The sequence below is a fragment of the Uloborus diversus genome, chromosome 3 (assembly GCF_026930045.1).
Source record: "Uloborus diversus isolate 005 chromosome 3, Udiv.v.3.1, whole genome shotgun sequence".
In the NCBI taxonomy this organism is placed as follows: domain Eukaryota; kingdom Metazoa; phylum Arthropoda; class Arachnida; order Araneae; family Uloboridae; genus Uloborus; species Uloborus diversus.
This window is the reverse complement of record NC_072733.1, coordinates 143,200,557-143,218,822: the sequence shown is the minus strand read 5'-3', so window position 1 is coordinate 143,218,822 and position 18,266 is coordinate 143,200,557. Positions and strand designations below refer to the sequence as shown.

Sequence of the window (18,266 nt, the reverse complement as noted above, 5' to 3'; positions counted from 1 at the left end):
CTGCAATTTCAACTGTTCAAACCCTCCCACTGTCCCATCCCTCTCTCTGCTCCCCTGATTTAAATTCTAACCATCTACAGTCCTAGAATTGCACGTCAAGTGGATGAGATCTTGAATTGAACTATGAGCTGGTTTATGATTTAAATGAATCTATGTTTATACCACTTCGCTGCAGGGAAACAATCATAACTTTTACTTAATTGTTTTGTAGCTCCAAATATAAGTCAGTATATAAACTATTCAAAAATCAATGTGCTAATCCATTTTATAGCGGTAAATTTCATTGCAAGTGTATAAATAAATGTGAAATACTAAAAGAAAATCAAACGATAGAGACATGTCTAAAAGCTTGTTTATTTTTGGTAATTAAAACGTCAAAACAACAAAATTCTTAGTTGCTTAAATTTCCACTTGAATAGTCACATGTTAGTTTAATTTTAAAATCGTTATGATTTTAAAAAGTATGTTTATCTTGCCTTGCATTTTCATCATCATTTGATGATTTCTGAACCTTGTTCTGAACATCTGAAAATTGAAAAAGAAAATTAATTCCATCACTCAATTCAAAAGATGCTCGAAAAAGGGACATCTTAAAATAAATACTTAACTTGCTTCCACACACATCTAAAATACCAATAATTTTGGTAGTTCAGATGAGTAGCTAATAGAAGTTGAAATGTCTGGAAAATGAAAAGTACCTTTTTTTAAGCCTGTCACATGACTTTATTATCAATGTTATTTCAAATTACTAAACACTTTGTTTAGGGTTATGAAGTTAATTTTCAGTACAGACTTACTTGAATGGTTATTATTTCTGTCATTGAATAATAAATTTTAAGAAGATGGAATTAATTTTGGTTATTAACAAAAAATTAATTTTTTGTTAATAAACAAAAAAATAATTTTTTATTTATTATTTAGACTTTTCTTCAATCACTTTGTATTTTAAAATTTAAATTTCATTCTAAGTAATATATATTCAAAAATGCTTCAGAAGCAAACTGTAAGCTTTTTCACAGTAATGCTAACTGGGTATGAATTGAAATGAATGATACTAAATTATTTCTGATAAAGACTTGCTCAGAAGTTGTCACATTATTTTCCTGTTACTAGAAATCTAGTCTTTTTATTTTCTGAATTATCAGAAACTGATCGGAAGTTGCTGCAATTAGTTCATTACTTGTACTCATTTCTTTCATCAAAATCACGTATTAGTTTTAATTTCTCTAAATTACATGTCCTGCACTATTTTTAAAATATTTTTTAAAGTATTTGTGATGTTGAAATATGGGTTAAAACAACTTTGCACGATATATTTATGCGTCTATCCCTCTTTTAATAATAAAACTTATCATTTATTTATTTGTTTTTAGCTTGGTTTAGGACTTCAAGAAGTGTGCCTTGATGACATTCCAACTAAATTGTGTCCCAGGGCTGATGTAATATATTTTTTATATTTGAGTTAATTTCTAACAGTTAATAATTGGTGTATGTGTTGATCATATTTGAACTGAACTTGTAACAGTATTATAAAGTCAACATCCCACTCCTCCTTTGAAGGTTTGATGAAAAAAAAGGAAGCTGATCATGTTTCATCTTATCAAATGTATAGAGATTTTAAAGGTTTTGAAACATCAATAAACTTCGAAAACTGGTCACGAAAGTGCTAAAATTTGACCACTGGTTAAATGTTTTAATTGTTTAAAATTGCTGAAAATTTTTTTTTAATGAGAAACAAAGAAGAGAACTACTGAATTTTCCAGATTGTTTTAGAGCTTTAATGATGATTTTTATTAACCTGCAAATGAACTGTAGGTTTCAGATTTTACAAAGTTTTAAAATGTCATGATATGAATTCACCAATAACTTCAAGGTGAGACTTTGGATCACTGAAGAAAATTGCTGAACGCTATATTTTCTGTATTCAAATTTTATAACATCTTCATGTTAATGCTAGGTGGCAGCTCGTGCCTTGAAAAAGTGAGGAGGCCATATCATGGGTGCACTTGTATCCTCCCCCTCCCCCCCCCCCCCATTGGTTTTTGGAAGGAAAAAAAATTTTTTTTGAATATTTTTTTAATACTTAAACTTTTTTTTAAATAATTATTTGTGTTAAAATATTAGTGTTAAATAGATAAAATTAATTTAATTGTAAGCTCTAAATTATCATTATCATATGCTAATTACTTAAAGGCAAAGAGTCAAGAAAGGAGCAATGGGTCTAACTTTGTGCAAATGAAGGCTTCTTTCCTTACTTATATTTTACATAGCCTGAAAATTCAAGCTAGGTAAAATAAACAGCATACAGGCAGGGTAATGGTCCCTGAATTCTGCTGAGCATATTGGGGTTCAATGCGTAGGTTGGTGTTGAGGGAGAAAGAACAGATAATCTGCAGCAGCGTATAATCGGTACCTCATTAACTTTACACTTGTTTAACAGATAATCCGGGGGTTATGCCCCGAAAAAACTACAATTCTTTTTTTTTAATTTCAAGCATGTACGCACAAAAAACAGGTAAAATAAATAAAAATATTAATTATTGTCTGAAAATAGTGAGGGGGCCCAAGCACCCTCCGCCCCCTCCCATGAGCCGCTACTGGTTGTATATAAAAGTATTGTTCTCCTTTTTACTCAATTTTATTCTTAATCTTTACAATGTTCATCAATACATTTCTGTACAATGTACTGGTTAACTCTCGATAGCTCGAAATCTTATAATTTGAATATTTCTTTATTTCAAAGGTTTCATTCAGTCCCAAAATAATTTAGTGTTTTCAATACAAAGTTTGTCTCTGTATCTCAAATGTGCTCCTTTTAAGTCGAACGTTTCCCGAAAATTTCATTTTAATGTATGCATTCAGTTAGTAAAAGCAGTTTTGTTTTTTAATTTTTGGCCCATTCAAATTGAGTAAATTTAACTGAATCCTACCATTCAACATCTTACACTAATATAGAAAAAAAGTAAAGAAAAAATCATGATGCAAAATAAAAGTTCCTGTGCAAGATATTAATTATAAAAGGTTTTTTATAGATATGCATTGCTTGTTATTCGATGGTTATGTTTATCGCATTATGTTAGTCACACCTTTTTTCGTAAAAGTACCCCTAAGGGCCAAAAAAAATTTCAGTTGTAATAAATATGTATATTTTTTTAAATAGACTCTCCTTTATGCAAATATATCAGCCAATTTTAAATGTCTACGTAACTGTCAGAAAAAAATTCTTCGTAACATAAGCATTGTTTCTCAGGGTTGCAAAAATGTTACGTTAGTCACAAGAAGTTGGTAGAAATGAAAAATAATCCCTTTGTACATTTTAAATCTGCATATTAAACCAAAAAAAAATTTTCTTTTTACTTCAGGTTTTGAGTAAAAAGAGTTAGAAAATCAGCTGGGAATATTACGTTTGTCACTATGGAATGACCCTAGACTATATTATGCAATATTTGAGGGAGAAAACAAAAATTATTCTTGAAGGCTGGGAAAGGAACTTCCAATAACCCACTCAACCAGTCCCTTAGGACTTGAGTTATCCAGAGTTGACTGTATGTTTAAAATCTAGAACACATCCTATTCTTTAATTTACTTAGTCTTTTTTTTTTTTTTTTTTTTTGTTTAAATTCCTAATTTGTTACTTTCTAGCTCCCTTTTTTTATGCCTCAAACTATGTTAAATTCCCATGAAATGAGGGAAAAACCACCGATTTCAATATGGCTAGTGGACCACTGATACGAATGTCTAAACGAGGGAATCAGAAGCCCTCATGCTTGGCAAAGTACTTTACTTTTATTTAACATTAAAAAAAAAGGGCTATCAGGAAGAATCAAATCTACCCTACTAGCAAAATTTCTTGCATCAATCTTGACAGATCTTGATATTATACTGACGGCGTCAATATTGACGTGTTTCATACTGCATAAAGCTTGCATAAAGATTAAAAAGCAATATTACAATAATAACACGTATGCAACATTGCATTCATCTTAAAATATCAATATTGATATTACCTTACAATAACAACATTGCATACATGTTGACGCCGTCAAGATGTATTGATTTCATGCTGTCGCCGTCAAGTTAATTAGTGCACAATAGAACAGGTGGACCTTCGTTGATACTTGCGCATGCGCACAGTTCTTTCTACCCAGTGTCCCTCGCATTGCTGGCACATCTTCCTCCTTTGACCTACGATTCAGTCGGTTCAGAGGAGCTGCACGTGGCGTTGGCGTTGCGTTCTTTAGGCTTCGTTAAGTTGGTTGCTTAGCTATTAGTGTGGAATAGTATTGTTTTAGGAATAACTTATGAATGACTGATAATTGCATTTGTTTATTAATATAGTACTAAACAAGTCATATCGCAGACGATGTGCGATCAATGTTAGAAATGGCCGAAAATAACTTTTTTCGTCCCTAGACTTTGAAACAAAGGACATGAAGCCCAGAATTTCGTATTATCACTTCAATCTCATGAGTAAGATTAATTTTATTCAATGGTTATTTATGTTATTCTTTAAGATAAATTCATGTGTTTTGTCCATGGGATATTTTCAATGCTGACATCCATTTGGAAATGTACTTTATTGTATTTATTTACTTATTTATTATTTTGCTTTCTTTACTCTTGAATGTGTTATAAAAACTTCCGCAATTATTCCTAACTAGGCATTTTATGTCTTTATAATACAATTAGAAGCATGAATTTAAAAAATAAGTCAAGTATTACGCAAAACGAAGAAACTTTCATTTTTTAAATTAAATTGCGAGTACTATTAATACCTTTATATGAATTTCTGATTAGATGTCAGCTTTAAGGAAATATTCTTAGGTTAGAAAATTATCTTGAAGAATAACAGAAATAATTAAAGAATGAAATTTAATTCTCAAGTTTAAAGTGAAAATAATACAAATAAATAAATAGATCAATCACCTTGCAAACGTGCTGATTTCATACTGTCATGTCAATGTATCCTGACATTTTCCTGTCATATCAATACGTATGCAAGATTACAAAAGCAAGATCATCTTGCCTAGACCTTGATTTCATGCTGTCATGACAACATCTTGATATTATCCTGTCATATCAATACGTATGCAATATTACAAAAGCAACCTACCTTGATATTTTCCTGATATTATGCTGCATACACCTTGTCAGTCAATATTGTGGCAGCCTGCTGACAGCATAAATGGAGTAACATAACAACATTGAGGCAGCATTAATGCAAGATGATTTTTCTTGCATGTCAACCTTTATGCAATACTGAGGCAAGATATTTTGCTTACTGGGTAGGGTTTAGGGTGCAAGTCAAAAGAGGGAATTTCATTTGGTAAGGAATAAAGAGAATAGGGGTTTTTCCAGTTCAATCTTTAAAATGATTTGGCTTGAAAGGTGCCAATTTTTATTTAAATTTGAGTTTTAAAAGTATTGTAATTAGATTGTAAAGACAATTGTTAATTAAGGTCTTGGAATTATTTTGCATAATATTTAGTAAACTTCAGTATGTATGTTACTCAGAAAAAAGGCATTGTTAATCAAAGCACTTTTATAAATGATCATAGTAATGCTAACACACTCAAATAATAGTAGTAATGATAGCAAAAACCTTTTTTTAATAAAATGTCTAGAAAGGTTTATGTTCTTAAAATAACTTCATATTTTCTGTATGAATCTGAACTAAAGTTTCAAGTAGGCAAATCTTATAAATACAGGAAACTTCCGATTATCCGTGGGGCGGATTATCGGTGAGTCAATCATGTATTTTCACAGCAAAAAGCAAATGCCAATCTTTTTTTTTTTCTTTTTTTTTTATTTTATTTATTTATTTATTTTTTTTGGCGAAAAATTGTAAATTTATATTTGGTTGTTTTTGCTTTATTTATTTATTGCGCTTTCTTCATACATACACTTGTTCTTTATTGATGTTAAGTTATATTGATGTTTATTAGTCCCTCATTGAACCTTTTTTGGGGTTTATTCGGGCCACTTGGACCACCCCATTTCGTGGATAATTGGGAGTTTACTGCACTTAAATAACACTATTCGATGTTATAACAATACTATGTTCTGCTCTGCAAAATGGAAATACCAAGTAGAATATCATTTTAAAGCCCCCTAAAGATTGCTGACTACCTTTCCTTTACATTCTTTTCCAATTACTATTGCTACTTATTTTACCTAAGTATAGAGTTAAGTGTCAAAATAAAATCATATTTCCTGAACTAATGACTGCTGTTTGAAGTTCATGAACACTGCAAAAGAAAAAATTTTGAAGCATTGAGAAATGAATCAGCACTCTAACAAAGCAAGCACCTAAAAATTATAAAGCACTGGTCAACTACACTTATAATGAATACAAAATACTTTGACTTCTTTTGAAGAAATGTAAATTCTTACCTTACAAGTGTAATCTTTTCATATTGCAACTCAAACTACTTGCCAGAGGTCACTATTGCAGTGATTTAAAAGTTTAGCATGCAGGATTATTATATAGATAGTTGTAAGGGGACCACTCAGAGTGCTTTGCTAGCAATGCCTAGCCAAAGAGGACTGATGACAAGATTTTTCATAAAAACATTTTAGCATTTTCACATTTTGTTTTCCTTGTTATTCATCTTTAGAAATAAGTTTTTGCTTTTGTAGGAAGAAATAGAATGTGAACCAATGCGAGATGAACAAGCTGTATCAATACCAGTTCAGGAAGGGGATGATGCAGAAGAAAATATGGAAAATAAATGTGACAATGAACTATCAGGCACAAAATGACTTAGCATGTTGCTATTAAAAAAATGTTTCTGCTTTGTAAAATAAAATTATTTTTTTCATCTCACTTTATCTAAAATTCATTGAATTGCATCTACCATGTTTTCTTTTTGTATACTTCGAAAACTGAAGATTGTGTAAAGTTGGTTTTCTCTCTGTTTCAAAAGTTATGTTTTTGAATATATGATTTTCAGTTTATGATTCATTTATGTTACCAAATTGTGTTTTACTGCATGTAGTTTTAAATTATACTTCTTGAGTTGCAATCTTTTCTTTATATTTTATGTGAACTATATACGATAAATGTCTAGTATATCTTTAAATAAATTCCTTTTTTTCTTTGTTTTATTGCAAATGTTGCATTTTAATTTCGAAAATTCTTTTATCTGATTGAATGAGATGTGCTAATTATTTGGGCATATTATTATCGAAACTTTAAAAAAAAGAAAAAAAAAAGCACTTACTGCATTTGCATCTATCTTTTTTAGCAACATACCCTTTTTAGTTTATTATTAATTATTCATATCCCCAGAGGAAGCACTTCAGTTTTATTAAAATGTGTCATATTAGTTATTGAACTATTGTTGTATGATTACAAATAAGTAAGCTTAGTTAAAAAGAAATTAACAAATTTCATTTTGATTGACATTTTCTGACCAAATTTTTATTAATCAAACAAAATTTTTGACTTCTCCGGAGATGGTGGCAATGTTTGGTTGATTTCTGTTTACAAAGTTTATCATTAATTGGCTCCACCTTGGTCAAATACAGTATAATTAATCCTCTATAGCAGCGTCTCTTAATTTCTGTGATCAGTGGAACCCTTTTAAATGCTCACTTTTTTTGTGGAATCCTTAGTTTTTTGTCAATAGTTTGCAGTGGTGTAGTCAAAGTTCTGTTTGAGAGGGAGCCCAGGTTGTTATCTCAGAGACTATCACATTAACTATTTGTCGTTAAATTGATAATTAAATAGACTTCATATAGATCATGGTAATTATTGCTAACTGCTAATTATTATTTATTATTATAAAACACCAAAACACTCCTATTTGCATAGGTTGCTGGTGCCCAAAAAAAGCGGGGGGTCAAAGAAGGTGTGGGGGGCAGCAGGTTTGGTGCGCGACACACCCTGAAAGTTAAATATTTCTTCAAAAATTGGGCAACTGAGTTTTTACGTCATAATTAATGAATTGACCTTCTTCCAAAAATTCGAGAAACGAACTCAAAAAGCGGAACCAGAAGGTGACAGAAGATTCCATGCTACACCCCCCCCCCCAAATCAAAGTTCCATTTTAATTTTTACGAAATAATAGCATGAAACGAGCACTTATTAAGTCGGTTCTTTCCTTAAACACGTGACTATCATTTTTCCTTCGACCCTTAGTTTTGAACTTAGAAAAGAGGAGGGGCAAGGTCCCTTTACTGTTGAAAGTGAGAGGGCAATTGCCCCCTCATACGAGCCGCCTATGCCTACTTGTGATTCTGAGTATTTTAAAAAGGGATACATAACCTCAGAATTTATGCTTGAGTTTTATGATTGAAATCTTTTCTCAGTTAGGAAAAGAAATACTGATGTGTTTTACCTATAGTAGTGTTAATAATTCATTAAAATTTACAAAGAAAAAGTTTTTAAAACTTAAAAACTATAAAATGTCTCTTATTTTACAACAATTTTTAAAGTTATTTATAAATCAGAAACTTTGAAATCACTGTATGTTATGCTGACTTAAACTGGTCCTCACTCGTTGAATGTTAAAATTTTGCTTTCAACTACTGCCATAGATACTGGGAGAGTGGCTAGTATTAATTGTAGAATATTTGAAATTTACATCAAAAAATCGTAATTTTAGGCAATATTTGGTGATGACGCAGAAAAGGGAATTTGGGGTGTCCTTCCATAAATTTTTCAACATAGAAGTCACTTTTAAACTATCTTTGGTGATATTAAGGGATCAGTAGCTTCTTCCGGGATTGTTTCGATATTGAAGTGTTTAAAAGTGAGAAACAGATGCTTTATGACTGATCTTGGAAAATTTTCGAAGTTGAATCTTAAGGCACAATTTCAGGCGACAAATAAAATTATTCCCGTAGTAGCTAACCCTGATGGGTAATAAAAAGCTCAAATTACTTTACGAAAGTAAAAGTAAATTCATTTTTCATTTTTGGAAAGTGATTTTATCGATTTTTTAAGTGACAAATTTGACAGATGTGGAGTGAAAACTTGCAAGTCGCATGGAACCCCTGAGAAAGCTTCGTGGAAACCTAAGGTTCCGCGGAACACAATTTAAGAAACGCTGCTCTATAGCAAACTTGTTTCTGTTGATTGGCCTTTAGGTACAGTTAGACTTGAAACCCATTTTCCATACGAATAAGTTTGTATTTGTCAGTTGATATATTTTTGTTTGAACTAGAAGAAGAGATTTTGTGTGGTAAGCCATTTTTGGGATGAAGGGGAACTTTTTTGCGCCTTTAACTGACTTTAAGTCTAAAGAGTTTAAGAGTGCTTTGTTTATTTCAGGCATTAGTTTTTGTTTTTAAATCCTACTGGAAACAGCTAGCTTTTTCATAAATTGCTAATTTTTTTTCTGTGCTTGGTAATAATCTGAATATGAAGTCATTATGGCATTTCTTCCTAATCTGTCGATTAACATATTTTTTGACATGGAGGGGTCATGAAATCATGACCCCTTCCCCCTTAACCAGATCAAACATTACCCAATAGAACCTATAGTCCTTTAGTTTCAAAACTTTTTGCCAGAGAAATTGAGGTCCACCCAGTTTGTGCACAAATTTAAATTATATCCAGGGTTATAACAAACATAAAAATAATAGAGAGGCATGTGTTTTTGCATTTGAATTAGAAAGATTTTTCTCTGAGAGCTCCAGCTTCAAGCAGATTGAAACCGTGTGTTGAAGTCATATCACGGACCATAATGCAGTCTCGAGAATGCGGGCCATGGTGGCCTGATCAGTAAGGCGTCGGACTTGGGACCGGAGGGTCCCGGGTTCGATCCTGGCCGGATTGAAGATACACCATCTTCATTAATGGTCACTGGGGGGGAGGGGGGCGTTAAAGATGCTCGTAGTCACAAAGTCCTCCAAGTGAAACGATATCTCTGGGGTGCTGAACCAGAGATTGCTTGGCTTCTGGTCTGGATCAAAAAATCAGAGCTGTCTTCAGGGTCCCATCCAACTGGTCAAACCACAAAATATTGTTAGATACAGGAGACCCTGGAGTGAAGTCTCAAAAATGCAAAATTCAAACGGGGGGCATGAGAATAATGACATTACCTAATAGAACCTTTTTAGTCTTTCAATTTCAGAATTTTTCGACTGGGAAACCCAGTTTGTGTACAAATTTAAATTATATCCAAGGTTTTATTAAACATAAAAATACAGCATAAGCAAGTAAGATGTAAAATAGTGTGTTTGCCTTAGAGCAAAAATTAGTAAATGGAGGGAGCAAGTCCAATCATTGGCTTAGCAAAAGCTGAGGCCCAGCGCTCCAAGTCACTAGACTAGTGAAAGAAACCTGATTCCTTCCAATGCTTCACATTAAACTCTCACGTGACTTGGCGTCTTTCCTTCACGAATGAGTCTTCACTCCCTCCATATAATCTCTTCTCAATGGTGATAAAATGGAAAGATTTTCCCACTGAGAGCTCCGGCTTCAAGTAGTTTGAAGTTGCATATCGCGGACTGCAATGCAGTCTCAAGAATACAAATAGCACAAAGAATCTAGTACCTGTAAGAAACGAGGCAGTTAATTAAGGGGCTTTATTTTTTACAAGAAAAACCTCTCTAAATTTTTTTAAAGAGTGGGGAGGGGTAAGTTTAAGTAACACAATTAGTGTTGTCTCTGTCATAATCTTTGTATATTATTTCCGTAGCCTGTTTTTTTTTTTTTGTTTTTTTTAGAAGAAAATTAGACATATCACACATTACATGTACACTTACCATACAGTAAGTAACACATGTGAGGCAGTTAAATAAATGAGCTGGGAAAGCTCCTTGACTGTTATTCGTTTCTTTTTTTTTTTTTTTTTCCAACCTTTGGCTTCGGTCAGAAAACTAAAGCATAATGTAAGCAAAAAATTAAGTATCAGGTTTAAGATTTCAGTCTACAAGGTAATAATTTTTTGTTAAGGGAGAAAAAAAAATTGTAAACTAAATAAATGTACATTCTTCTAATAAGTTTTGACACTTTGCATAAATAAAAAAATTACACCAAATTGAAATTATGCTTTTCATTTATTTAACCTATGAATATTTATTCGAATACGAAGTGAAGCATTAAAATTACTAACAACTTCGTGGGTAAAGTATCATTTTTTTTCCTTCTTTTGGCAAAAAACAAATGGCCAGTCACATTTTTACTACATTCAAAAAGCTACTCTTAAAAAACGAACTTAATCAGTCGGGCAGCAGATCTCAACTTGTCAGAGGTGGACAGTACATAACAGCAAACTGAACAATCAACGTACTTTGAAACACTTTTAAATATGTTCGAAAGCCTTAAAAGGTACACAATGATCAAATGCCTGTATTTATGCGAAATTTTGAAGAATAATCGCAGAAATTTTCAGTTTTAATCCAATTTTGTACTTAATTCAATATCTACATAGTTACTTCCTTCATCCGCCATTGATTGTGTTTGAACGGTGTCAGAGTGCATGCACCAACCCTTGCTTTTATGTGTGAAAGAGAGAGAGGTCCGTCTTCACATTTATTATCGTCATTCACCTTGATCACATTTCGTAGCCTCCATTGCACCATTTCTTCCTAGGGAGCCAAATGGCTTTTCAGAGGCAGCCGTAGTTTTGACAGTACATTTCAGTCTAAAACGTTAAAAGTGTTGTTACTTTGACCCTAGACGCTTTTATTTCAAACACATTAAATACTTAAGTCGAAACCGAATGCTGTCTTATGAAAAACCAAATGTTTTTCTTTAAAAAAAAGCTAAGGGAAGTAGGCCAGGGCCGGATTAGCCATAGAGCAGAAGTAGCAAATGCTACGGGCCCCGCGCTTCTGGGGGCACCGCGCCGTGAGAAAAAATTCCAGAAAAAAACTACTTTCCGTACTTTAACCCGTTTAAATTTCTCTCTATTTTTCTCTTTTTATTTAGATTTAGCTTTTCTTAATGCTCAGGTAAATTAAAAATCTTATTTTTTCGATATATTGCTTCCCAGAAATTTCTCCCAATTGAAGTCTTAAAAACGCAATTTTAGTTGATCTTTCTTAGTGGAAGGAGAAAAAGCTCCGTTGGGTAAGAAAAGTTTCAAAACTGACCTAAAAATTACAATTTTAGGCAAAGTTTGGAGCATGGGGAATTGGGTTTCCTCTGGATTTTTTTTTTTTTCTTTTTTCAAAATGAAGTCAATTTTAAGGTATCTTAGGAAATTTAAGGGAGTTAGGGTCCTGAAACTTTCAGCTATTCAAGCTTAAAAAAAAAAAGAGTTTTGGTTGTTTCATAAGAATAGAGGAAGGGGCAGGGGTTCTTTCCTGAAATTGTGCTCAAAACTGAAGTCAATTTCAGGCTATCTTTGGGAGGAAAGGATTTGAGGGATCGACCCATGGTATAGCTGAAAACAAAATTTCAAGCTATGTGGAAGATTAGAGAAAGGGATGAGGGTCTGAACTGCCCCAGAAACAATTCTGACTTCAAGTTTCAAACCGTGTTTTTTGATTATCACTGGAGACGTTATCCGGGGGGGGGGGAGGATACGGGTTTGCTTCGTAAAATGTTAGAAACTGAAATCGTCAAGACGCAGGCTATCTTTAGTTCTAACTTTAGGTAAAGAGTGATGTTTTGGAGCCTTTTCATCCGAATGTTGAGAAGCAGGTAGGTATTCTCCTTTGGAATTTTTTTTAAATCGAGATGGTTTAAGGGCTTTCTCCGGAATGTTTCGGAATTTAGGCTCTAAAAACTAAAATTCAAGCAATTTTTGTTGATTAGCAGGAAAAGGAGGATGCTGAAATTCTTAAAGCACAAATTCTAAAACCACATTTTAAGGCTCTCTTTGGTGATGTTAGACAAGAGAGGAGAAAGGGTTACCATCCAGAAATTGTTTAAAAGTGGCTTTTTTCTTAAAGCTTTCGAAATTGGAGTCCTGAAAAGATAATTATTAGTCATCCTTAAACTCTTCTTGGTTACTTAATTTCATGTGAATTTATCACCCTCAAAATTTTCCGCCCGTGACACGAGCCCGTAGATCCGGCACTGTAAACAACAATAATGAGCAAAATTAAGAGATCATGATAGAAGAAAAGAAAAATATTCTGAGACTTCACACTTATGCTGAGCGAAATAAATGAATTATTAAGAGAATATTATTTTTTGATGAACTAAAATAATTATGTGTAGAAGAAAGACTTTAAATATCGTTTTTAATTTTTTTCCTTTGAGTGGGAGGAAACTAAAAAGCTGCCACTCATGCCCGAATCTAACCCCTTTCTTTGCCACCTTCTACCAAAGGTAGACGAAAACTTTTTTATTCGAACTTGAAATTCAGAAAAATTCAGGAAGAAAATTGTTTAACATAATCGAAAACCCGCTAAAACTGCTTTCTGGAAATTCAATTTCGAAAAATTTCCAAGGGTGTAATCCCGATCCCGTCCTATAACGTCGTTCAATAAGGTGGCCTACAAATGCGTTTTTTGGATTATAATTTTGAAACATTTTAATGGGGGTGTACTTCTCCCCCTCCAACATTGTTAACAATGGTCTAAAATGTACTTTTAAGACTCAAACTTCGAAAATGTTCCGGGTTGCCTCGGACAGTGCCTGAACCCCATCCCACACCGAAACGTCACCCGCGATGGCCTACTATCTATCACGTTTTCACAACTTCACTTTCCAGAAAATTCTAGGGAATGGCTTTCGCGAACTCCGTCCCAAAATCACCAAAAAACGTAAAAAAAATGCCATTTCAGAATATATAATTTCGAGAATTTTTGCTTAAAATTGTGTTTTTAGATAAATAACAGATAATAAATTCAAAAATTTTTCAATGGAACGCCACTCTTTCCTCTCTCTACAACATCATTAAGGATAATCTACAGATTTATTTAAGACTTCAATTTTAAAAAACTGCCTGGAGAGTCGCTGTGAACTCAAACTTTTTCCTTTGATCTTACCTGAGATAGGATGCAATCGCGTTCTTTGACTTCAGTTTCTCCAAATAATGGTTTCCGAATCTTCTCTTCCTAATATGATCAGGCGTCGTTAGAATTGAAATATCGAAAATTTTCCGGATCCCCACTCTCTTTACATCGTCCAAAAATTGCGTTTTCGGAATTAAACGTTAAAAGTATGTAGTAACGGGAAGACGAGGGGCAATAGAAGGGGATCATAACCATCGTATTGCTCTTAAACTAAATCCACATTTATGTATTCATGCATGTTATAAGTACACCTCCCGTCTCCATGAAGAAGTGCTATATTGTTTACTATATCATTCGAAAACGAGGGCCCCTTGGAAACATTTGCTACGGGCCCCGCGCTGGCTTAATCCGGCCCTGAAGTAGGCCCGTCATTTCTAGGAGAGGGAAGGGGGCGGTATATATTAAATATATATTGTAGGGGGGGGGGAAACAACAGATTACATACACACTTTTAAACTTTAACTTCGGAAAAGTTCTGGGAGAAACTTCAGAAACCTCCCTCTCCTTAATATCACCAAAATCGTTTGGAAAACTACGTTTCTCGAGAAATACCGGAGCTAAATCTCGAGTTCCATTACAAAAAATTTTCGACGGAGAAACTGGAGCCCCCATTCCTTTAAAATTAGTCTGAAATTTGCGTTTTGGGAGCTTCAATATCGAAAAATCGGTGGTAAAATCCAGGGGCGGCAAATAGGGGGGTCCAGAGGGGGCGGTCGCACTCCCAAATTTTTTAAGCAGAATGATAGAAAATGGGTGAATTCAATTTATGTAAGTCGGAAATCAATGTTCATTAAAAAAAATCTCGCTGGTTCTCAGTAACTATTTGATGAAACTCGACACACTCCCAGACTAGAAAAAGTGTTTTTCGTTATTTGGATGATGACTTAGAAATTCACGAAGTATTTTTCGGCCTTGTCACGGCTAAATATTTCATACTTGGTAGCACAGTGTAACGATGGTATGTCCAATATGAGAGGCTCGTGCAAAGTGGTGTGGCTGCATGGTTTTCTCAAGAAAATTCCTTGATATTTTACATTCACTTTTACGCTCATTTTTTAAGTGTATATTTATTTAATGCGTGTCGTGTTCATCGCTTTCTTTTGCTAGAAACACGTTTCAGCTGCTCAATGCATTATCTGCTTTCATAGAAACTTCTTAAAAATGCATGTGCTTATTGAATAAAAAAAAAAAACATATCAACAAATACCTTTTATGGGGCTTTATACTTATGCAATCTCGAAGTGACACAAGATAGTCTTCAAGAGTTAAAACCATAAAAACCTTTCTCTATAACTTCAAAGCAGTGATTTGACGACTGTGAGAATTGTTGCAAAACGGTTCTTTCAATGGTGAAAAAGCTCATGCCCTTCAGCATGTGTGACTTCGTTTGAATTTTTATTCAATTTGTTTCTATTGCGGAAAGTGTTTTAAAAATGCTTTACTCTATCAAAACATCTTCAATCCGCCACACTTAATTTTCGGACTATTCAAGCCACAGTTCAATCTACAATTGATCTGTGCGTTCCTACTACCATAGTTCAATCTGCAATTGAAATTGAAAATAGATTTTAGATAGATGCATATTTCAATCAATGGTGAAACGTTTTCAAAAAAATTCTTCCTCCGAGCCAATTTTAAAAAGGCGCTAAAAAAAGAAAAATCCACATGATGATGTGAAGTCAAACACTGATTTTTTAATATTTTGTATGAAGTAATAGATTGTTTTTCGAATAAAATTAACACAAGATTTGTTGATAATTATTTTTCTGCATGGTTGGCTCTATATTATCTGGATTGGATTTTTTGAAAACGAAAAATAAAATGTTTCAATTATGAGTAAAATTTTTAGCACTAGGCAAGAAAAATTACAGGCAATATACCGACAGACCGGTTATCACATCCAGAGACTGCAGTTCCGTCCTTGTTGTGGACTCTTCAACCTGGAATAGTGAATAACAGAGCTGGTGGTAGATGACATCTCATTGAAGCTGAGAGCGCTGACGAGACTAGATTATTCAATGATGAAAAATTAAGCTCCTCGCAATTTTTGAAGTTGCCTGTGTGATTTTGAAGAGCAAGACATAAAAAGTGTTTTCATACATAACTTTGTTACTTCGATTATTTTTTAACTATTCTAATCAGCTCAGCTGGTAGAGAAAATTTTTTGTTAGGTTAGAGAAATATTTTCGAAGCACAATGCGAAAAAGAAAGAAAAAACCTTTTCTATGTAGCTGTACTGGCAAAACAGCACGACACTGGGCACTGATAGTAAGACGATTCTCTGCTCTTCTGAATTCTAAAAAACATGCATTAAAACTTTTCCAAAAGGTATCTTTACTTCAGTATCGAGATGTTTTGTATGATAACTTATTAGAAAATGAATCAAAATTTTAATTGCTTCTAAGCACTAATTTTTATTCATATTAAACCGATTTTATGACCAATTCCTGTTAGCTAATGTGTGTTTGTTACCGCACTGTGGTAATACATATTTAAGAAACTCGACCCCCCAAATGAAATGCTGAAATGCCGCCCCTGGTAAAATCTTTAGCCCTTTTTCTTACGTTTCCGAAGATGACATGAAATCACGTATTTTTAACCATCAATTTCAGAAAATTTTCGTATCGTTTCAAATTGCGCTTTTGGAACTTTAATATAGATAAAGTCCCAAACCCCATCAATTCTCCAACATCATCAAAAGTTGACTGTATTGTCCTTTTCCGAGTTCCATTTAAACAAAAACTTCCGTGGGAGCCTCTAAACCCCTCTTTCGTTATTATCATCCGAGGTCGTCTAAAATTACGCTTTTAAAACTTTAGTATCGGAAGGCTGCCGGAAAAGTCCTTCACTCAAAACTATGGGTGCCCTAAAAACACGGTGGCTCAGGGTGCAATGGAGGCTGGGAAATGTGATTAAGGTGCCTTTTGGTTTCATAATGGTAAGTGACGCTAATAAGAAAGATGAACGGACCTCGTAAAAGCAAGGGTGACATGTTGGCGCATGCGCCTGACATCGTTCAAACGCAATCAATGGCGGGTAATTTGACCAACTACGCAGTGTTAGTAGTGCTAAAAAAAACTCGTTTTATTTAAGGATTACTGGACTTCATACGCATCATGAACATGCTTAGGGCTTATACAGACTTGTGACTGCATGAAAAATGCCGAGAAATGTAAAACGAGAATTTGAGTTTTCACCATGTTTCTGATGAGGAATCAGAGGCTTCAACCCATGAAAATACGATAATAGAGTATTTCGTATTAATTGAATCGTTCATTATTCTTTTACAACGTTTCTTAGTAAAAAACTTACTAAAACCTATCATTTTTAAATATAAAGAGTTTATAAGCCGTATAAATACAAGTGTTATTCTAAGCTGTAGTACCGAATTTTCGTTTGCTATAGTTCCCAAGTGCCGATTTTGACCCGCAGTGACGTCACATGAATACTGCCCATTGGATTAAAACTGAATATTTCTGCGATTAATCTTCAAAATCTCGCGTAAGTACATGCATTTGATCAGTGTAGCCTTTAAAGCTTTCGAACATATTTAAAAGTGTTTCAAAGGACGTTGACTACTGCTTTTTGTTCAGTTACAGGCGTTATGTACATGTCTTGCTATTTCTATCACGCATAAATTTTACCTAAAAATATCTTTCAGCACTGAATAAGTAACATTCAATCATCAAAGCGCATAAATTAGATGATATTTGAAAAGGTTATTCAACAATCAATTTTTTTATGTGTGATGGTTTTACTTGCTTGTATTGTCAGGATCTTGTGGATTTTTAACTAAGAGATTTATTGTTAACAATGTGATGCAATCAGTAAGCAAACGGAAATTCTAACAGTTCTGTGTACAAACAAAAAACAGAAGAGCACGAAAAATAGAGATTTGAAAAAGAAATTCCTTCTCCGCGTCGATATTTTTTATTTATTATCCAGTAAGAATGAATAGATCATTTAAAATTTGTTTTGGCTTTTAATCTGTCGAAACATTTTACACTAAAAAAAGTGCTTGTTTATCTTCTATACGGATATTCGAATGTCGAAATAATTTTGAACGTTTATGAAACGATTTTATTTTTCTATGATTGCAATATAATTGAATATTCATGGTTGTTCCTGTAAATTATTTTCAAATACCTAGGCTCTTCATTTTCTGTACGATCGTGCTGCAGTAAATTTCAATAACATATTAAAATTACTGAGCAATCCTAGTGGATGTACGAAAATGCGTGAACGAACAGACAAATTAAAGTCATGAACACTTCTAAACATGTTGGAAAGTTGAAATGTGATCAAATGCCTTAAATTACAAGTTTTAATCATTTTCAGAACAC

At 33.3% G+C, this 18,266-nt stretch overlaps 1 protein-coding gene across 2 annotated transcripts in view; it reads left to right on the top strand.

The window, feature by feature from the left end:
• The window catches only part of LOC129218670 (uncharacterized), a 267,197-nt gene extending 260,096 nt beyond the window's left edge, over positions 1 to 7,101 (top strand). The window contains exons 33-34 of one of the 2 annotated variants that reach the window (XM_054852990.1): positions 1,374 to 1,439; positions 6,640 to 7,101. In XM_054852990.1, the coding sequence (XP_054708965.1) occupies positions 1,374 to 1,439; positions 6,640 to 6,762 (189 nt within the window). In that variant the 3' untranslated portion in view covers positions 6,763 to 7,101. The remainder of the gene's footprint in view (positions 1 to 1,373; positions 1,440 to 6,639) is intronic. The other variant, XM_054852991.1, reaches the window with a different exon arrangement.
• The last annotated feature ends 11,165 nt before the right edge of the window (positions 7,102 to 18,266 follow it).